The sequence below is a fragment of the Lepisosteus oculatus genome, chromosome 1 (assembly GCF_040954835.1).
Source record: "Lepisosteus oculatus isolate fLepOcu1 chromosome 1, fLepOcu1.hap2, whole genome shotgun sequence".
In the NCBI taxonomy this organism is placed as follows: domain Eukaryota; kingdom Metazoa; phylum Chordata; class Actinopteri; order Semionotiformes; family Lepisosteidae; genus Lepisosteus; species Lepisosteus oculatus.
Genome location: NC_090696.1, coordinates 11,733,328 through 11,756,683, shown reverse-complemented (window position 1 = coordinate 11,756,683; position 23,356 = coordinate 11,733,328). Strand labels below are relative to the sequence as shown.

General features: G+C 34.4%; 1 protein-coding gene across 11 annotated transcripts in view; it reads right to left on the bottom strand.

The window, feature by feature from the left end:
- slit2 (slit homolog 2 (Drosophila)) overlaps positions 1 to 21,948 on the bottom strand; it is a 158,337-nt gene extending 136,389 nt beyond the window's left edge. For all 11 annotated transcript variants that reach the window (XM_015343969.2, XM_015343971.2, XM_015343972.2 and 8 more), the window contains exons 1-4: positions 20,519 to 21,948; positions 18,498 to 18,569; positions 17,983 to 18,054; positions 13,612 to 13,683 (exon numbers count right to left, since the gene is read on the bottom strand). In XM_015343969.2, the coding sequence (XP_015199455.1) occupies positions 13,612 to 13,683; positions 17,983 to 18,054; positions 18,498 to 18,569; positions 20,519 to 20,691 (389 nt within the window). In that variant the 5' untranslated portion in view covers positions 20,692 to 21,948. The remainder of the gene's footprint in view (positions 1 to 13,611; positions 13,684 to 17,982; positions 18,055 to 18,497; positions 18,570 to 20,518) is intronic.
- Positions 21,949 to 23,356: the final 1,408 nt, after the last annotated feature.

The following is a 23,356-nucleotide window of genomic DNA, read 5'->3' as shown; positions in this document are numbered from 1 at the left end:
CATCATCTACCCACTTACTCCTGACATTTTCATTATCCAGCTCTTTGGATTGCATGACACATCTCACCTGACCTTTGACCCTCATCCTGAGAAGACACATTGGAGCAGAACAACAAAACAAAGCAAAACAAAACAAAAATAAGCCACCAACCCAAGTCTTTCTGTGAACTTTCCAAAATACCTTAAGGTGAAAGGTCATTTTCATCCCCCCCAATATATATCAGATACTTCTTTTCTATAAAGAAAGATCATCCAACATCAGAAAACATCAACTCCTCTTATTTATAAAGGAACAGTGACTGAGCAGCTTTGATGCATTGACATTTATACTGCAGTATTATAAATATCTACAATGTAATTCTTACAATAACCCCATTTTTTTTGTGGCTCAGCCAATGAGGTGAAAATATCACACAAGTCAAAGATGCTTACGATCTTCTCAAGACAAAATACACAGGACAAAAATGTATTGCAAAATCAGTTTCATTTTTTTTATCAATAAAGAGAAGACAGTAAAGGTCTGATGGATCTTAGGATGCAAGACTGAGAGTTTGTTCACTCATTCATACGCAGTGCATCATGCCCAGGATTATTAAAAACATACGTCCCAGATAACCTCAACCCAAATCTTTTAACCAAAGGTTTTCTTATTTAAATATAAATTGTCTTGTGGCCTCATGATTAAAATACTTTAGTGGTCAAACCTGAAACATATTATAACTACAGGATTCTTGTTTGGAAACAAGGGCATAAATACTCATGTTAGTTGACATATAAAAATAATGTATACCTATACTGTATACAAATAATATATAAAGTATTTACACAACCCTGTAAGCACCAATTTAAAAAAAACATCATAATAAAACAATTCATTATTATCTTACACAAAGGAATGATTTCAATGTAAGTAAAAGATCAGTCTGAGGTGCTCTGTATATTTCAAGAATGACAAAGGTTTTGCTTTTAGATTATGATTTTAATGGCATAATGACAATTTTAAATTCTAGATTGGCAGAGAGATGTGAATAGCATGCTTTCTGTCTTCAAAATATTTAATACATTTTCAATAAAGAACTCTTTTGAAATTCCACCTGTTTCATGAAGTATCTAATCTTAAGAAGTATCTCATTTAACTCTTGTGGTGAATATATATTATACTGAGGTACTTTTTTGAACTACCAGTACTGATCAAATGACCTTTATGCAGTCGTAATTTAAATGAAACAGAAAGTTAGTAAGCATTAACATTTATCGAGCTAGCCCTACAATAGTAATTCAAATTCTGTTTTACATAACAGCAGATATATACAGTACATTTATATATTATATGGGTAAAAAACAGTCTCCATTAATGTGCATCATGTCATACTACAAGTTCAGTAAGAACAGGCTCTACAGCCTTAGTCTCAAACTGAATTAAAAAAATTAACAATTCAATTTTAGATTTCTGCAGATACCCAGAAGAACAGATAAAGCACAAAAACCCTCTAATTGCATTTCCTCCCTTTGGGAAAACATTAAGAAAGATATTCATTTGTTTTTGTTTTTTTTATTTCCAATGCCTAGTGATATACTTACCCAAGACGAGCCAGGAAATACCTAATATGTTAGTAAAGAGGAAAGACAGTGGCACTTTTCATTCACTAATTAAAACCCATGTTCTTAAGCATTGACCTAAACAGGTTTTTAATATAAAATGGATTTTGGCCACTTCCTGAGGCTTACGTGATATTCCACTGCTTTGTTGCTCTCAGCATGGGATATCAACACACTGGGGAACTGTTTGCACTGTCCATCAAGTCAGTGCACACAGTTCACCTCAATCAGCACTTGTGTTAAGATTCTCCTTCTCATCCCACTGCAGTCACAGATTTTAACACCTAGCATGAGACTTCTAACTACAATTCATCGATCTGGAAATCCTTCATCATTCCAGAGACCATATTAATCTGAATGCACAAATTTAAAATTGTGTGGAAGCTACTGACGACAGAAGGCAGACTGTGACAACATGTAAAAGCAATTTGAGTTGACCTAGTGAAAGTAGTGAAGGCAATTAAACACTAATAGAGTTTAGATATAAAACATTATATGTGAAGTACCCTAATGCAGGAACACATTATTGCACATTTCTGATTAGAAAATTAACATATTAATATTATAGAATGAAAATGGAAAATAAAGCCATAAACCTGTAAACTACATCAAAGAAAGTTTGCAGAACACTATATCCAGGGTGAACTTCATACTTTACCTACCTTATTTATAACAATGTAATTGTTCTATGCTAAAATGCCTTAATATCTCGCAAAAAGATGTAAATGTCTCCTTATAAAGTTCTATAACAAAATGCCTGGATCAGGATGAAACGGCTTTCAGCAAAAAGAACCTGATCACGTACGCAAACCATTTGAAAACTTGGCACATGTTCACAATAACTGATCTCAGCACACAGACTGGTGAAGCACATACACCACCACTTCATCAAATATAGCCTTGGCATGTTTTGTAAAGTGGAACAAAGGAATATTTGTGTGGGATTTACTGGTTATGCTTTTTACATCAAAAAGTGACAACCAAAATCATACTCAGCAGACAAAAAAACAATTCAGAATGGTGAAATTAACTTAATGCCCATTATTTTTTGCAAACTAAAACAGAAAAAAAGCATTTGTTTAGCAGTTACACAAACAAAAGTGGTTGAAACAGAAAGAGAAAAGGCAACTCAACATAAGACAGGGTGATCACTCAAAAGCCCAAGGCTAATTCTTTCCTAACCACTACTTAACTTGCTGCTGATTTCAATTCCACATCAAATCTCACTAAATCAAAGGAAACAGAAGAGATGTGTGAGAAACTGAGAAACTGGTAAAATGGCGAGAGCTATAGCTTGAAAGCCTTAGAGCAAGCCACAAAAAATGTGTAGAATGGCACAAAACCAGAAAAACTGGCCAAAAGAGCAATGAAGAAGATTACTGTGGAGGTATGAAACCATGATTGTACTTTTTTATCTCCAAGAGGCAACAGTGTACCGGAGGAAAACTAGACAAGAGACTGCCTACAATTGTAGGATCAGCCTACAATAAAACATGGAGATGGTAGCACATAGGTTTGGGCTTCTTTCTGCTGAAATCACCATTTTTTATTTAAGTAAAACTGAATAGCACATAGCCTTATCTTACATATAATCTGTATAAAACAAAGAATAACAGTTTTGAAACATTAATGCCAAAGAAAGCTTATGGGATAACAGCAGATCAGAAGAAAAAGGCGTGACCTCCTAATAAACATCTGATTCACACACACCGTGTTTAAGTAGCTTTAGAATTAACTATCACATTTTTGTATCCCCTGGCTAAAAAAAATACGTTAAATGGTATTACTTTTTTTACATGACCTTATGAAATACTGTGTTGTGTATATGATTCTGTATGGATTTGAGAATAACAAAATAACACCAACAGGTGGATTGAAAACAAGATGACATTTCATATTCTATTCAATCTACTGTATCTGACCATCAATTTGCAGCATACGTTTATTTTCCACTTATCTGGAATAGCCCGCTCAATCAGTTAGGCTATTTGCTGTTTTCACAAAGGAAACATTTATCTAAATGGCAACTGCAGTAGTCTGGGTGGATGCAGACATCAAAGCTGCCAAATTCCTCCTCTGTCACACTAGGCAGCTTACTTCAAGAGGAAGCTCTTCGGTACTGGCACTCTGGTCACTGGGCCACTTTGTTGTGTTAAGGAACTTCAATGTTCTGGCTTCTGTAGCTCAGAGCAACCCACAAGCAGTGTACAGAATTCTACATGTCTGATTAAGAATAGTTCACCAGTGGGGGTCGAGATTCAAATGCAACACAGTATTGAGAGCACAAAAAATCAGTTCCACTGTATGAAACAGAACAAACAGAAACACAAAACGGCATTTGTGCATTACTTATTGGAGCTCAGAACACAGTTATTCGCTGCTGAAGACAAACAATAGCATTACGCAAAACAAAAATTCACTGACTGCTGCAATTTTGCTGTCTTTCTTCTGTGACCATGCTTGGTAAGATTTTTACTTGTAATAACAATATATAAATTTACCAAAATTTAGGAATTAAAAGGTTTCTATAATAATAATTAATTAATTAACGGTTAAGTCAATGGCAATATTTAATATCAATTTAGAGTCAAAATTTTACCACAATTGTAAAACTATCCTTATGATTTCAAAAAGAAAAAACAAATGTATGAAGAGAAATCTCTCAATTACTCAAGTGTTCTGGAGGAACATTTTTTACAAAAGAAGGCAAAAAACACTTATTTTTTAAAAAAGAGGGCAAATAATATTTGAGGAAACAGTTTTGTCTTTCTCAAACTCATTGTTTCTATTCTGATGTTGTATCTTGACAATTAATAAACATAATTACTGAACCACTGTACTTACTGTTATCGTAATTAATTGGGAAATTCGTTTATTCTTGGACAGAAACTCCTAATATAACCCCATCCATTAAATTTCTGTTCTCCTACCTATATTGTGACCCTTGCTAGATTTATACCTTATTTGTTTGCAGCTGTTTTGGTGGTGTTTGATTGTCACTTCCTGAATTTGATTTCAGTTTAGGGTGTCTCTCTGTGTGAAGTTTATATGTTCTCCCTGTGTTCATGTGACTTTTTCTGGGTACTCTAGTGTCCTACAACTTAGTTAGGCTTGACTGGAAACTCTAAAGTGTCCATTTACAGAGTGATCCAATGATAATTAATACTTTGGGATTCCCAGTATAACCAGTATGTACCAAATGGCTCATTTATTACCTTACGGTGTTTTGTTCCAAGGCAAAAATGTGGAAAATCAGTTGATTGTCTCACAATGTGACTACGATTGACAATATAAGTAGTTTCCAAACACCTTAATAAAGTACTGGAAAATAATGAATAAAAGCATGTCTAAGCAATAATCAACATTAATGCAAAAGTGTGTTTATTTGCTAGGGATATACATTGTATATTGGACTTAAAAGTATAACAAAATGTAGAGTGCAGTTCATACAAAAAAAAAGTAAAAGAATGTCCTTTTTCTCCTTCAACCTGTTCCTTAAACAATTATTATGCAATTCAAATCAAATTATCTTCATCCTAGTCACTGCTTTAACAATAAGAAGTATTGTAAATGCTGGAGAATAAGAGGTCCCATTACTACAATTTCCAACAACGTTCCCACAATATTCTGTAAGGCAACTTGTCACGACCAAGGTTAAGCATCTAGACACAAAACAAAGATCAGACCTACTCAACTTGCAGTCCAATTTTCCCATCGCCCAGTGACCTAGGTAACACTCAGGCCAATAAAGAGCAAACTTAATTTCTGCAGCATTTTGTGAGGATTAGGAACAATTGTAGTCCTGCACTGACTTTTTACCCTCGCTTTTTCCCCCTCTTACAGTGCATTCCATCACTCTAAAAGGAAATTTCTGATGGTTTAAGACTCAGAACAAACACAACTTGAATTAAAGCTTTTTCAATCAATTGGAGCCGTAGGAGGGGAAGCAATCAACCTTTCTGCTGTCTTTCTTCCGCTATTCACTTGCTTCAAGGTTTAATCTTTTTCAGCAAAGAGAAAGCATACTTTATTGTGTGGCCTTGGTATTGATTTTTTTCATCGTTATTCTTGTTGTGTTGTGTACTTACCTCCTGTATTTTAATTAACACGGTGTCCTCCATTAAAATGTCCAGCAACCTAGACTTTTTCATTCACAGATGTTCTCTAAATGTCTGTTCCAGCCCTTTACTTTCTATATATGATAAATATAATACTTCATATTATTTATATTCATATTAAATAAGAAGTTTTTTATATAAGCACTTTGATGATTTCTTAGGTCATACTTGAGTTAAACCAAACGTTTACTCAACCTGATTACTTTTAACACTTAATGATAAACACATATCTAGTAACTCTCAATTCATATATTCCATTAGGATCCACATACACAAAAATCCACTTTTTTTTTCTAAAACTGATCAAACCACTGCTTTGCTTCTGGGGTTTTTACCTCTGGGCCCAAAATAATCTTGTACACTCAGGCTGTCCTTGCATCTTGCAGTTATTAAAAGTGTATGTGATGTGTGACGAAAACCCAGCTGTGACACAGTCTACCCAATAACTAGAAAATATCATATTGAAAAGAAAATGCAATTAAGATGAAACCAAAATCCAATTCCTAATTTCTTAGATTGCTGACAACAATAGGTCGGTTCATCTAGTCTCCATTTCAAAAGGTTGTCTCAAAATTGTCCCAGATCAGAAATAGCTTGCAGTAGCCTTCTATCAATCATCAGCAAACTGCCTTTGAAAGCCTTTTTTTTATTTCAGGTGACCTTACAGGAATAAGGAACTGACAGATGCATAACGTTGATATTAAATGTACCCAATCTTTGAGCTATCATGTCAGAATTTTTTGCCCCAAGGATTCTTCTTAATTTTCTCTCAAAAGATCAACATTATAGTTTTATTTGTGTTTGATTCAATTCTGTTGTTTTTTATTTCAACCTTCCTTTTAAAGGTATTAAAATCAGAAAGAAGACAGACTATTAAAAACCCCTCATAAAATACCTCCTTTCCATTGTGCTTCATCAAAGTCTGATCATCTTCAGGTTAACACTGATTTATTACTGATGTTTGATTCTAAGGAGGGATATTCATTTAGAAGACATGAGATTAAATAAATAATGAATCAATTCCAAGCAACGGTGTATTCAATAATACATTTCATTTTTAAGGACTGAAACAGACAATTGTTTTTTGTTTTCTTTCATGACTGAGTACTTATATGTCAATCTAATTATACCTTATTTGTTTTCCTAGAACCAGACCAAGATGAATCATCGGTTTTGACATAACAGCCTCTCTGGTAAAGATGCCATAAAAATGATTGAAAGCTGATTGCAACAATACCATTTCACAACAGCATAAGCTCAAATATACAGAAATTATTCAGATGTCACACAGGTAACGTAATGCGATCAGTGACGGGAAACAGCAAAAAAAAAATAGCAATAGCAAAGAGATTCACAAGCCAGTGCATGTCAAATAAATATTTCCTTCAATGTCTTAACAACTGAATAAATAACTGAGAACCGTCTGAGAGATTTGGAAGTGACTATTGAAATAGAAACTTTCTAAAGGATGGATTGCATATTAACAATACTATTAATACTATTTAAATAATAATTTAAGGGTCTTTGAAGAAATGGGTCAAGGCTAATAAAAAGAGCATCAGGTAACTCCTGTAAACCAATGCAATTAGAATGTCTTTGGCCTAAACTCACTTGGCTGAAGGGGTGACACCTGGCCCTATGAATGAGGTGTCAGCCTCCCACAGGTAAGATGAACCAATCAGCTGCTAGAGTGGTGGTTGTGATGGGTTGAGGATGGCTGCTAAGCAGTGTTGTTTTCTCACGTAGAGGCGCACTAAATTAATTTGTGCTTATGTATTATATTTCGTGCCAACGGGTAACACAAACAAAAAGTGCAATCTAGTGGTGTGATTCATCAAAATGAATAAACAGAAAAGCTGTAAGATGAACTTCAACATGCCCAGGGGTAATATGCCAAAGTGACATACTGGTCTGGAGGTATTCTAATTTCATATTGCACATTGGCTTGTCAGATTATCAAAATAAAAGAATTTATTTACAGCCGGTGCATCACTCTTTGCAAGGAAACACAAATTAAGAATGTGTTTTGTAAGCAACTAAGAAGACATGCCTAAATATTGTAAAAAGATGCACTGTAAAAAAGATATGCAATTAAACATCATTTAAATATAATACCCCATTCCTCTGCATTAAAATCATCTTAAATTTGCATTACTGGAAACAATAAGAAAGGTAAGGATAAGTCAGGAAGTAATGCAACACAGCTGAAAAAAAACAAGAAACATAGTGTGTTAACATATTTTATAATGTTATACCCTCGTTATTCAAGTTTAAATAATTCCTCAAAAGATGCTCTCAGGTGAAAACTCATATAACGGAAATTTAATTCCCATTACTTCCTTTGTTATAATCTCAGATTGGTTCCAGAACTCAAAAATGTTCCAGCAAACACCAAGATTTCACCTTAATACAGAATAGAATGGTACAGAAATCTGAAAAGAATACAATCCCTGGTTAATTATTCAAGTAACATGCTTAAAGTCATTATCCTACGTATAAACAATATGTAGGAAAACAACAACACTCCTGCAGTACAGTAGGTACATTGTTACAGTTGTTAGCAAATGCATAAACAGTATGTACTGTCCTGTACTCTGTATTATATGCACTTAATACACACACAAGCCTTTATTATAAAAAGTTAAGATGTAATGATAAATAACCAGTAAATTTCTCAATTCAGAAGAAAAAAACATACTCCATAAATGGAAACTAATTACTACAGCTCGCATAATTGAAAACTCGGATAGTGCTTGTCCATACAGAGAGGGATTACTGTAACTGAATTCTGAAACAAACGTGTAAATATTGAAATTATGAGGTTTTTCTTACTTGCTTCCTAAGGTACTACATGAGATTAAAGCTTCTTTTTTACAGTTTTCATGTATGGCTATCATCCTAGGTGACAAAAGATTACACAGACATTTGGCTACTTTGATCTCCCCAGGTCCTTTTCAGATTACTTTCTTTTAAATACTAATTTCCTGACCGACTTATGTCATGCAGGGCATTTCTATAGCTCCTCTTCTTTTTTGACATAAAACCTAAATGAGAAACACCTGGCAACTGCTTGCTCCTGCTGCTGTGTCTGCTGTACTGTACTTGCTGCGGTAGGCTGCTGTCAGCCCAGTGCCCCAGTGGCCTGTCTTTGTGTTTACCACTTCCTGATGATGACTGCTGGTTTCCCACAACTGAAGGACCTGACAGAGTTGGCAAAGCTAACTGCACTGGAATGCAGAACTGAAACCAATAAGCAAAAGAAGTGAAGAGACAAACTATGCATTCTGTGAAGGTTACAAAAAATAAAACGGCCCTAGTGTAGGCCTGAGACGTAGCTCACTAAAATAAAAGTAAGAAGCAGTAAACTTCCACTCAGACACTCATTATAAAGACAAGGCTCTGTGATTTTGATAAATGTATTTTATCTTGCCAGTAATTTCTCCTTTTGTAACTGTATTTCAGTAACCAATAGTACATGCTCGTAAGAAAACACTGGTGAATTTACTAAATAGAATATTTGAATTGTCTTCATAATAATTGCACATTTAAATAACCTGCACTTTCCTAATTACTTAAAAAAGTAAAAAAAATATTTTCCCTGCAAATACATATGGAAATTATAGATCAGTTAAGAACATAAAGACTTTTTATATTTGCATTACCACACAGATCTTCATTACAAAGCATTTTCAATTATGAGAGCAAACAATTTATATAAATCTCTGCAAATGGAAGCATGTTGAAGCTTTCTTATGTTATTTAAAGAAGTTCTTCAGCTTCTCACTGTGTCTCTCTCATCGAGCAACACTTCAGCAAACCTCTCTCCGACTTTTTACTGTTGTCAGTGTAACTCCACATTTTGTTAAGTATAATCACTTTCTCCAGAATAAACAGCAGTTAAGTAGAGATAATTTATTGATGACATTAAGCTTACATATGCTGCAATGAGACCAAAACCTCAACCCATTATCTGAAAGTCAGGAGAGAAGGAGATTTAGAGTTGCCGTAAATGTCAAAGCAGCAAAGCAAACTAACCAGGAGTTCATGGGACTCTCATTTTCTCACAAGAGAACCTTTTCTTATTGTCAGAAAGGGAATGAGATAAACGCTGCCAAACTTTAAGTAATGGTAATTCAAAATCAGCAATCAATTTGAAATATTTTAAAGACGAACAGGACGTAACAAAGCACTTGGTCAATAAATAACAACAAACAATTCACACGTATCTGGTAGTAAAATACATATGACAGACATTAAGTCTTACTTTTATTCAGCCTTCGCATAAAAAACCTCTCAGAGTGTTCCCAGCCCCCTAAAGCAGCGGTAGCTATCATGGCAACTTACCGGATGAGTAATGATGTCGATGTGACAAGACAAGAGTAACCGTAGCAACTGTAACCTGCAATTCCTGTGTAGCTATTGTCAGATTTAATGTGGCAGAGGCCAAGAGTAAAATGAAGAAATGAACTATGGTATCTGACATGTTCAGTGCCCCACACTTAAGTCATAGCTGGCAGAAATTAATTCAGAAGGACTTTTCGTAAAGACTCCCCGTGTTGCATTCTAGTTTCATCTTAGGCATTAAGTGGTCTGAGCCAGACGTCTGCTGTCAAACCAAAATAGAGTTTTACTACACATCTATTGTCCATTTTCTTAAACACATTTAATTGGATTTCTTTTTAACTTATAGAAGTAAAACTGTTTTCGGTTTCCTGATGTCTGAATTTATGTTTTGGTGTTTTTCTGTTTTACAAGTATTCACACGTGTGTGCAAATCAGGAGAATGTTTTATTGATATCTTATCCAGACGATTTTCGAGCAATTTGAATCCACCACTTGGCAGGGAACGGCAAGAGCTGAGTAGCAAGCAGCAGTCAATGAACTGTGATCCAGAAACCTGAATTAAGCAGTCACAATCCATTTTCCTCAGATGAGCGCCCAGCAGGCTGTTAACTGTACTTTTTCAGAGGTACCAGGGCAAGGCACTGGAAACGATATTCAGGTCACAGCAAAAACTGCTTTCACCCACAAGTGCTAGGTATTCTCCGCTTCAGAAAGATCTTCAGTGAAACGAGAAGAATATGCTTTTATCAGCAGCATATAAGTCAAAAAGTACCATAATCTCATGTTTTAATGATTCTCTTGTATCACAAAATTTAGAGACATTAAAGACAGCAAACTGTGATTTGACATATATGTATTACATGTAATACAGACCAGCTGCAAAATGTAGCTTGAAATCTGCTGGCATAAAATCCTTAATCTTTTTGTTCCCTTCTATTGTCAGCTAGTGCTAATACTTTAAAGCACCACCCATTCACTTATACAAAGTTGATGTATTTTTACAGAGTTCTGTTAATGGACTCGCTGAAAAACACAGCCATTTGAACAAACTCTGGCTCCAGCAAACACAGCTGTGACAATACTCTCATTTCTAAGAACGTATCTTGAGCTAAACCTGTAACAACCTTCCAGCTAGCCCTAAAAGAAACAGCAGCAGGGAGAAAAGTCCAATAACAGCAACCGTATCTATTAATAATGCATATCCAACAGTTAGAAAATGGATGGATGGAAAATCAATCTGTAAATCCAAATACCCTTAATGGTTGAATACGAATATCTCACATGAAACACTACTCCAAAGCAACATAGTTGCTATATTATTATTGATGCTGATTTATTACAGATTCAAGAAAAATACGCTCTTTATGTAGATATTTTAATTCTATTACTTTTAAAAAAACAATTCTTAGGGAAAAAGAAATGTAATATTATAATGTCCATTAAGACCACTGACTAATGAACTTAATTCAATGCAATTTGACCATTACCATCTAAACACTAAATCACTTCAGGGTCTTAAAGTACAGCCTGTGCACCTGATGTCAGTATGTCAAAACTGAATTAGTATGGAACTGTGTGATACTCATTACAGAGGTCATAACATTTCCATATTTCTCCTGTTATAAACATCTGTTCCTGACTTCTTCCAACATCTGTGTCACTGTTAAATGGAAATACATCTCTTCCATAAATGCTGGCAATTCTACAGAGTCATAAAGTAAAAAGTATGATATTCTCATTCACAGAACAGGACTAAGGATCATCACACTTATTCACACTAATATGTTACAATTAGTTTATCCAGTCATTTCTCTTGCTTGTTTGTAAAATTAAAAAATCTGTTGTTTTTCAGTGCAATTTTGTTGAAACAGTCAGACATACTGTACTACTAAATCTATTACAATTGAGTATTGTACAGAAAAAAATAATGTAGAAGCCTTTTGTATAGCCTACACCATATTTCAGGCTGAATTCTAATTATGTCTGATTAAAATCAAAGACAACTGTTGATATTTAAGCTACTATTTCCACATTTACCCAGTCATCTAGATAAGCTGAAAGTTAAAAAAATAGCAAAACATTGAACTACATTTAAAACAACTAAATAACATAATCACCTTATAATGATGCTACTTATAATGACTAAAATTACCCTTATAAGTAACTAGTACAGTAATTTATTCAAATAACCCTGCCATCTACTGACATTGAATAAATACTGCATTCATTTACAAATACAAACTGGGCTACGCACTTAATTTAAGACACTACAGGAGTTTACAACTGAAATAAAATGATAACTTCACAGTTTTTATCTATATATCTAGCTATATATGCACATTTAGAAACAAGAAAAAGCAGAGTGAAATCCTATAGACACAGGGAAGAGGAAGGCTTTCTTTAAAGTGTTTCTAACCGCCTAAATTAGTTTGACACAAAGGAACTGATTTTTGGTCAAAAAGCAATGAGTGCAACAGAGAAGTAAACGCATGTTTTGGCAGAAAAAAAACATATTTCATTAGTATTGAAATATTATTTATACGTTTACATACAAAGAAAAAAGCAAGAAAAACAAGTTCTTATATGCTGCATTCTACATTTTTCTTCTTTAATATTCATTAATGAATACAATCAATTTAAAAGCACTGAAAACACTACCTACTCATAATGATGTAAACGTATGGCATCATTCTTATTTTTCGAATGGAAAAGTCATACACCGTGTTTCTGTATATGCCTACAGCTTTTCAAAGATCAACTGAGAAAGAAACAAGCAATTGACAAACCATGAATACACTTCTTTCGCTTCTAGATTTCCAAGCACAGCTGCATTTCATGTGTCTACTATAACAACCGACTTAAAAGTCTGCTGTAAAACTAAGTTGTATTTGTGGGCATCCCACATGCATAACGCTAGTTTTCAATTCAATCCAAAGTAAACCAAACACTTTTGACACAGCTTCAATTAGTGTTCAACCACGCTTAGTAAGAAAATATGAAGACCTATTACAGGGAAAGTTATTAAGTCCCAGGAAAGTTTATGTTACAAAAACATACCCTAAGGTTTTTACGCATTTTCATGACAACATCACAGAAAAATGCAGAATTTGGGACACAACTACGCCTACATAACCAGCATTCTTTTCGTCTTTTTAGCACAGTCAAACACTCCTTAGGATCCCAGGTAACAATTATTTAAAAGAAATTCACCTTCACTATTTCAGCCATAGCCTAAACTTTTAAAACGCCTCAGGTTATCTCTTCATAACTCAATTGCTACCTTTGATTTATGTTTTTATGTAAAAGGCATGAAGCAAATTACAACTATATCCTACAAGCTTGCAGAAAGAAAATTATACCTGTAAGGGGTACTGAGAGGAGCAATTACAATAAAACAAGGACTCATACAGCAGTTAGAAAGTTGAAGATGTAATTATTTACCTGGTTAGAGGCATTGTCTAATTAAAAACAATGCTGGCAATCTTAATTCAAGAAATGGCATAAATAACGTAACACCATATCCTTTGAACAAGAGAAGGTCTGAACTCACAGTCTGTACAGCTTCATTGTTCCAAGGAAAAGTAGTTCTGGCAGCACTTGTAGATTATTCCTATTCAGTCGCCTGGGAATAACAAATAACAAATATAAACATATGTGAAAAGGTTCGAATAAATAATTATAGTAAAATAGTTTTAGAAATTCTTAACTGATTTCACTTTATCAAACTAAATCTATAACCTTCCATATCTTTCGCAAGGATACGAATGCCTAGAGGGATATGACTTTAAGAAAAGTAAATGATATTTTAAACAACAGTTAAAAGTGCCCTGCAACAAGCTGGATAAACTTTTAATAAAAATATTAACATATTATTGCAAACACCCTATAGAACTGTTACTGTCACTTTAAAATTAAGAAACATCAATGCGATCTGAACTTCTAATTTAAATCAAAGTAAGAAGCCAGCATCTAGCAAACACTGTCACAAAGGATGGGTAAAAAAACAGATGTGGGAAAAACAAACAGCAACCCAGCTACGGAATTTGTAAAAAGGTCTTTACAGTGCAAACAGGCCTTCTCTCCACAATTTACTTTAAAAGTAATAAAAAAGATCACATTAGCATCCCATGCTCAAGTCAGAAAGAAATTTACAGCCCAAAAGGAATATTTTAAAATGATAAAAGAATCTTTATGTTAGATTTAAAAATGTAAATAGATTACCAAACAACCAGATCAGGATTACTGTGTTTTACGAGTATACTATCAGTAATTGCATGGGTCTCCACACAACACATCACAAGTTATCTCTCAAGAGTGTTTAAGATTGTGGTGACAAAGATGTTAACTGTGAAAGGGGAAAAAACAAAAATATAAACATTATTTCACGGTATCTGTGTCTTTTCATGTTTTTGATTAGGTAATGAGAGCCTAAAAAAGATTTTCAGAATGATACAGGTCCTTTAAAAAGTCACTAAAGAAAACAAAGTTGAAAATTCTTAAGGCAGAACCTAAGGAATGCCATAATATCTTAAACAGAGTGTTTAGATGTACAGTATCTTTCACGTACAAAGATATTATTTTAAACTTAATTCAGATGCTACTTTGAAAGACCATATGAACTTTAAACTTTCTAAATGCAACTTACCAAGGCAGTAAGACAGTTACAAAACAGCTATGCATAACAATCAGTGTTTGGATTTGCTCAACAACCAGTCTTTCCACATAATTCCATCACAGCACAATGTTCAGTCAGTCCCCTTAGAACTTCATTAAGCTGAGAACACCATTAATTACGGAGCTTTCAGCAACTAAAGAACAGGAAAATCATAACACTGATCTAACCAGCAATCACAAATTATCTAACAATTAAAATTTTCTATTTTAATTAATTGAATTAAGCTAAATTATACTAATTGAATCAAACATCAAGTGTAGGATTAATAATGTGATCTTGGTGGCAGGGTGAAAGTTGTATAATTTGAGACTAAGTGTTACATTAGACTAAATGTAAAAGGGCATATATTTTTTTCCATTCTATCTTGCAATAACAGTGGTATGTGTGGCTATCTGTGTTCTGAAAAGTCAAAATGTCATTGATATAAAAATATTAATACTTAATAGACTTTGTGGACAAATGAGATGAGATCTGAGTGATAATTTCTGTATAAATAAGTATATTTGAGAATATCATCCCAAACCAAACTAGTAATTATTTCCAAACATATTACAAATGTATTCTTGATAAAGATTATTTTATTGCTCTTTGTATCATTATGTGTCTGCTTCCCACTACTTAATTTTAATTTAAAGAGGTCACTAATGAGAGAGGAATATTCCCCATGATTAGATGAAATTAGAGGTCATAGATTGTAAAATTAATGCACTGAACATTACAAATGCTCAAAGAATTTAAATAAAATACTCCAAAAACTATTGGAGACTATGAATGACCTCACCTATGAAATGTGCAAAACAATATGAGTTACTTAATACACATCTTAATCAACAGGAAAAATTTGGACACATTTCCCTCTGCACTTTCCAAGACACTTCAATAACTTCAATAACTAACTAAAAAACAGAATCATTAACACAAGGGAAAGAACATCTTGATTTTGCTACAATATCCATAAATAGCACAGCAGATAAGACCAATTCCTGTTAGTGCCAGCATCATTAAGAACAACAAAAGTAACATAATGAATCTACTATCAAATATAATGTTCTGTAAAATTTTAATGATAAGGCCAGAGAAACCTAAATGAGAACTGCATATATCAAAGTAAAAAAGACCACATTTTACAGCTTAAGGAGCTCTACAGTGGTCCTCTGGGAATACCTTGTCTGCACCACTTAGAGCAGAAATAAACAATAGTGAGCTTCATCATAAATAAAGAACTCTAAAAATAGGATGCTTGGCACATTGCAGATTTAAATGATATGTCCTTGGATCCCAAACTATTAACAAAACCTATAACTGTTTCTGTTCATGTTTCTTGGTCTTTGGATGCATGCACCTGAATTGAAATTTGTGTACAAACAAGCATCAGAGAAATCAGAAAAAAAGCAAACATTAAGTTCACATGATTAGATATTATTAATTTGAGATGTCACAATTTAAATTAAACCCCAAAACAAGTAGTTCAAATTCTTAAGGTTTTTGCATACTCCAGCAGTTTTGTGTTCTTTGATATCTGTTTCAAATAGTAGGTCTATATCATTGATATCAGCAAAAAAATGACTTTTAAATTAATTAGGAAATAAGGCAAGTTCACATAACAAAAGTTTGGACAGAGGACAAATCTAAATGGTATAGTACATACGAGCATACAGACACAGAGGCATTTGTATGTTTGGTGATTTGTATACCATTTGTATGTCTCTGCGTGATTAGAACTGTAAACAATGTCTAAGAGTTTATGAATAATGTACCACATTAAAATGTCCTGTGCTTTCATTTGGCTTCTTTACATCATTTCCATGCTTAAACCACATTTAAAAAGAAAGACAAAATTGGCAATCATCTAGTATAATTAAAAGCAATGAGATTTGTGTTAGACAGAAAGTCTTTCTTAAAACAACTCCAACTAAACTCAAAAACATATTGCATATCCCTAGCCTTTGTAATTAGTATTGTTCATATCTTCTTTTCTTCAATTCTTTGTGGTAAAGAAAGTATTACATTCTCACTCAGAACAAAGAAGGATTAGTTTCTGGGCCATATTCTTGATTAAAAGTGAAGAGCATGGTATTTTTGTCAAAGCCTGATCCATAGCATAGTCTATACCTGACAGAATTAGTCACACCAACCACAGCCTGGCTTTTCAGAAAGGAAATAGTTTCATTTCTCAACGTGAGACCATTGCACTAAATCTTTTAGGTTGGGTTTTGATCATACAATTATAAAAGAAATAACACAGATGATAAAGCGTTCCAAATCGATCAACATGTGCAGACAGTCTACGACACTTCTTTCCTAAGCTTCCAATTGTTATAATATGAGCACCTCTAGCTGCTTCTTTTGTGTGTCTCCCAACAAAAATTCAACTCCGATTTCTACATTACAGTTAATGTGCTTAAATAAGTGTCAAGATTTATAGAAAAAAGGCTGCTTTTGTGAATTATATAGTTACCATGAGATTTTGGGATTTATGCATTTGAAAGAACTGATTCTTCAGAGTTTTGCTGTAAAGTCTTTCATACTGTATCAGAAAATATATTAATCTTCTAATTGCTGCTTGTTGTGGAACTACTACGTTGTCGTTTCTCTCCAGATGAATAGGATCTCTCATGAGTTGGTGTCAGACATTATGACATAACAAAAAAGAAAAGCTTGTAAGACTTCTGAGAAAGTAGTTAGTTGCACCAGATCACAAGAAAGACTTAAGCAAATAAACATTGCAGTAGTCTCTCTCTTACCTGTACGAGTTCATACCACTAAAAATGAGAAATCTTTCACATTGTTTACACTTTGCTTCTTTCAAGAATTTTTTAAAATTTTAAAGCAAAAACAAACATTGTTGCTAGAGTAAAATACATTTGAAAGACTGTATTCACAGCTTAACTCAAGTTTCCTAAGAAATTCTCCTAGAATTCAATGTTCCCTGGAGATGAACTGGCTGTCCGACAACAATGTCTCTACATCAAATGGACCTGACAATTGCAAACAAAAAAAATTTTCACAGCTTATTTGCAAGAAAATATGAAATATTTGTTCTTAGCCAACAGCTGTGGTTTCCCAAAAAAATGCTCAGAGATGGAAATCATTCTTCATGTAAAATCACAAAGTGTAATGAAAAACAAACAATGAAAATACATGTGTAGTGATTAATTACAAGATCTGTCCCTGTGTCATATAGACTTCATGCACAGGATTGCTTTATCGCTACTTATTTTAAAAACCTAAATAAACAGAACTTACAGTCTTTCTAGCTCTTTCAAATCCTGGAATGCTCCCCTCTCAATCGTGCTGATCTTATTCTCCATGAGTTGCCTGGAAAAGCAGGACAGGCAGGTCAGTTAATGTATCATGAACCAGATTCCAGTTAACACCTCAAATTACTTCTTTTACTCAAGTGCTGGCCCCACTCCCCACCTTCATCATCCACCTGATTGATCTCAGCAATGCCTCTACCAGTCTTTAGACTACAGGTCTAATTTCCCGCAGCCGAGACTGTTGTCACTCAACAGCGACAGAGGCTTGTGTGAAGACAAATTAGAGAAGCAGCCACTTTGAGCACAAAAACCACACAGTAGCACATCTAGAAAACCTAGTCCTATACTTTGTTTTCTGGCGGACACTATAAAGCACCAGATAAGAATGACACCACTGATTTGGGTCATAATATATATTTCTTTAGCTTTAATAAGAATATAAAATTAATTTCACAAGATAATACAGGTTATTTATTCAGAAAGTAAGAAAAAAAAACTTACAGGACTCTTAAATGCCTTAGTCCTGCAAAATCAGACTTTGTAATTCTTGTGAGGTTATTTGCATTCAAATCTCTGAAACAGAAGAGACACAGAAAGAGAAAAATTAACTTATTTGGTCTTTTTCCAGCATTACATATTGTGGGTAGAAACATTGTTTATATTTATGTTAACCCATGAAATAAATTCAATACCTCACTGCGCAGATTTTAAAAAATGCAATGTGATTTGTAAACATAAAGAATGGCATAAGCAGAATTAAAAGATTTTAAGTAGAAAAAGCTTTTTATTAAACTGTAGTGCAAGAAACATTCCTCGGGGGTTTAGTTTAGTTTTAAATTCTTCAGCATACTGTATTCCTTTGTCCATAGGTAAAATAAGTAAGTTTGCATAAAAAGTGCATAAAACTGATTGTGTTGTATACTGTACATGTGATGTTAAAAGTTTCCGACTACAATTGTACGCCTGTATACACATATTTTTCGGTTTACTTCTTCCTGTGGAATACATTAACTTTTAGATCTGTGATTTCACAGCTGATAGATCAAAATTAACTAAGATTAGCCTTAAATTAAACATCGTTGAAATCTTGTTTAGTATTTATGTATTTCACCGGATCACTGAGGATTAAAGATGTTGAAATTTTAAATTACCTTCGTTGCTGTGAGTTTAGTTATTCAGATGAAAATCACAAAAGGTGCATAAAAACAAGAGCAACGTTTCTGTCAAAAGATCGCGATCGTCTTCATGCTTGCAAGTGCTATCGATTCTGGGGGTTAAGGAAATTTGAAACCAGGACAACAAGCAGAGCAGCAAACCAACTTCAGAAATCTAGCATTCATCGTGATTATCATAGCGAATCCAGATTTGCCTCCAGACTCATTCATATTTTATTTATTTTATTTCTGAAGCTAATTTTTGCACTCTCCTCAGTGTTAAATCCTTTATGGGTAGCCCGATAAATCTTTCATTTCATCATTATATATAAATATCTTTGTGTGTGTGTATCTTAACCGTTTCAATTATTTAAAAGGCTTAAGCATTAAAACTTCAGAAACGGAAAAGAAGCTCCCTGGATAATAATCTACCGCGTCCGTAAACATATCTAATGCCTGTAAACAGTGGCAGCGCATGCATGGTCGACTGCACACAGTTCCCTACACTAGCTTTCCGCACGCGTAATGAGTAGAATATAAGGCGCTTTTATCGCACACACTGAAAATTGGAGATACCACACGAAAGGTGCTAAAGGTGACGTCATAGAAAACTCCCAAATCCTTACTGATCCACTTAACAGCGGCATCGTATTGTGTATGGTTATTTACAACCCAGAACACTTCTGTACCCTCCTAAAAAGGCTGCAATTGATTTTGTATACCTTGTTGGCTTTATTTAAAAAAGAAATTCCAGGCTACTACCATGTTTTAACAGACTACATCGTGTGTCTTAGTTCTTTGTAATGTTCCCCGTCAGTAACAGAAAACTTTTAGTATTAATGCTAATTAAAACTTAGCATGAGATACTATTTACACATTAGTACGTTATATTAATAAACAGTTTTCAATTATTTATCTATTAAAATAAACGGTATTAGTACTAATGGTTGCATTAGAATGGTATGAAAAGTGCCAAATAATTTTCAAGAACTCAAGCTAACCTGCATTTTTGATATGTGAATTCTTCTCATATTCAAAGAAAACGGAGTGGCTGAAATAAATATTTACGATTCTTTAAATACAGTATATTTAACACAGTCGGGCAGCCCAAACTATCTTTGCGTTAGGTATTCTGTCATCGGTGTTGTCACTGTAACACACCATGATAAAGCATGATAAAGCACCGCGTATTGATGCAGTTTCTGTAAAACCCCAAACAGACGATAACCCTCACATTGATACATTCTTTTCTTTCGAAACTTGGCAATCTAAATAAGTCGAAAAGACCAGGTCTATATTGTTCAGTAACTTTGCTGGTGGTCTCCGTACTAAAAAAATGAATAATCGCTCGGGTTCAGTGGTACTCACAGTCTCTCGGTGTTCCTGGGGATGTTCCGCGGCACGTTGCGCAATCCCTGTCCGTGGCAGTCCACCGTGGTGCCGGAGCAAGAGCATGGAGCTGGGCACGGCTGGGGCTCCACTGCACTTAAAACAACCAGCAACAGCCCAAGTGAAAGGGACAAGATACGATACACGAGCATTTTCAGCAGTAAATGGTCTCTCGGCGATATGAAGAGCGCAATCAAAGCTAGATGAAAGTCTGCGTTTCACAAGACACAATGTCAATCACACGACGGAATACAGATTTAGATTCTAAGAAACCACCGGTAAGTGAGATGAAGAGAAAACAAGAGGTTTTCCTTTTAAGCACTTCGATGCAGAGGTCTGAAGTCGTTTGCCTGTGTGAGCACAGCAGCTTCCTTGAAACAAAGTCACTTCTTCAGGCAACAGAAGTGCAGTACACGTACTGATTGGATCTTTGATACTGCAGTAGTTAAGTCACAGAAAAAAGTTCGCCACACTATATATTAAAAACGCTGGTGTTGCTGTCGGTGCCTTGTACAGCTCGGGTCAAAATGTTATTTGATTATTGTAAACTGTTTGGATTTTCAAAACGTACACAGGAGAGGTCTGCGCGCAGGACATAAAAAGAGAAGGTAGTGATTTCTCTTCATACATTCATCATCTCGTTACTGAATGTCGGAAGTACAGAATGCTTTGTATCCAACTTCAAGTCAACAAAATGCTATACGAACAGCGAGAATGGGCAGGTCTGCAGCTATATCCAAAAATCCTCCAGAACTCTTCAACCGTATAAGAAATTAGGAGTCCCCGTCCTCCCTGAAGGTAGATGAAATGCTTGCAATAAGACGTCAGCCAATATTTAGCGCCTTGCCTCCCGCACCGCTCTGAAGCAGACACCTGACGGCAAGTGGAGAGCTGCTCTCATTTGGAAAGCAACTGCAGCTCCTGACAATGACAATTACCGAAGTTATCAGTACACGCTTATCCGTTATTTCTCGCAATATTATTAAAAATATATATATATAATCCACAAACGTTATTTTTCTTGCAAAGCAGAAAAAAGGAAGAAAACCCCCGGAATCCTGAAAAAATAGGGGTGTTCCCTATGTAGCAATTGCGGCGACTGCACCAGGTTAAAAAATAAATAATGCAAAATATATTGCATAAAAACAAACACCAATCCGGGTCAGCAAAGCCCACAGTAAAGTTCGTGTTTTATAGAAAAGATGTTCTAAATTATATTATAATCCCTCTTCTTTTAAAGGTTTACTATTTTAATGCTGTTTTCTTGAAAGTTATTCATTTTTTTCTTCAAGAGCTGATTAGACGAAAATGTGTGTTTGCCTTGACTTTACATCCGATGCAATTATTCCGTTTCTCACATGGTTTAACTGAAGCAGTTGACAGCACTGAAAGAAACGCAGAAACTCGCACTGTTCCGAAACTAAACAAATTCGAAACCTTCATGGTTTAATGTTTTATACTCTGACATAACCCCGCCTACAATCCCACCCAAAATCCCATCCCTAGCCCTGCCTCCAGCCCGCTAGGCATCTGCTGTTGGATAAGCTTTGAACTTATTTACATAGGGACATACAGAGGTATAGTTTGAAATTCTAAGAAGTGAACGAGCTGATCCCGTAAATTTCAACGTCTCATCCTTCTACCTGAGATGATTTTATTCTCCTGTCGTTTGTATCGTGAACGGGGATGAGGTAAATAGGCTTAAAGCTGAATAAAAGTAATAATAGTAATTTGACAAAACAATACATGAATTATTGCCGTATTTTAACAATTGCTTGAAGAATGCCTAAAAGCAAATACAGCTCCAAACTTGCAGTGACTGGGGACTAAATCAACTTCCTCTTTGAACCCCTCCTCATTCAAACGTGTTGCCAACTTTTGAGCTGATTGAATGAATTAACTTACAGAGAAGACAGTTATGTTGTTTTTGTGGAATCTAATATTACCAGCCAATTAAGGGACTGGTCAGTAACTTTCTGCTTAATGAGGAATCGGATTTTGGTTTCATCAATCAAATATCTCGAGTTTTATTTTAGGATAAGATTTACAGATGTTGACATTTGGAAAAAAGCTAACTGATTGCAGGTAACCTGGTATAGTCCTATAATGCAGAGGTTTCTGCTTTGTAAGGGAATGTTATAAATAATAAGATGCATGTTCTCTATAACATTTCACTATATACAGTATATAGAAATATTATATATAAATACAACAGAATGCTGAAACTGGGGTAATTCTCAGCAGTTGTGTTTTTAATTGCAGGAACTTGGTTAAACTGAATTTAAAGGAAGCATTACTTTGATCTTTATGCTGCATTTTGTTGCAATTACTTCAATGATAATAGTGATAATTTTAAATAAGTTTTTTTTATTTTTGGTGAAGCATATGAAGTTTCACTTTGATTGATTAAATGTTTGCAAAGAGGAGTTCTGAACACTCAAAAGTATAACACAGGCACCGCAGTATATGACATATTGACCTCCCTTTAAAAAAAAAACTAAATTTTGAGCATCAGCCAAATAGACATTACTCAGTAAGTATCAAAATGCTGACAAGCAGCATCAGATACATTTTCCATCATCTCCAAACCATGTCATCATTTACTTTTAATTTTATTGGAGCACAATTTCAAAGATCTCTTTATCACAAGAAAGTTTCTGACTTTCAGTGCAGCAGTTTTGGTATTACAGAATGTTCACAATTTGGTAAAATAACACTAATACAAAATCAATGGGTAACCACCTCTTTCTGGGCCTAGTCTTCTAATTATGGGACAAAACGGTTCAAAACTTGAACCACTTTCATTAAACTAATGAT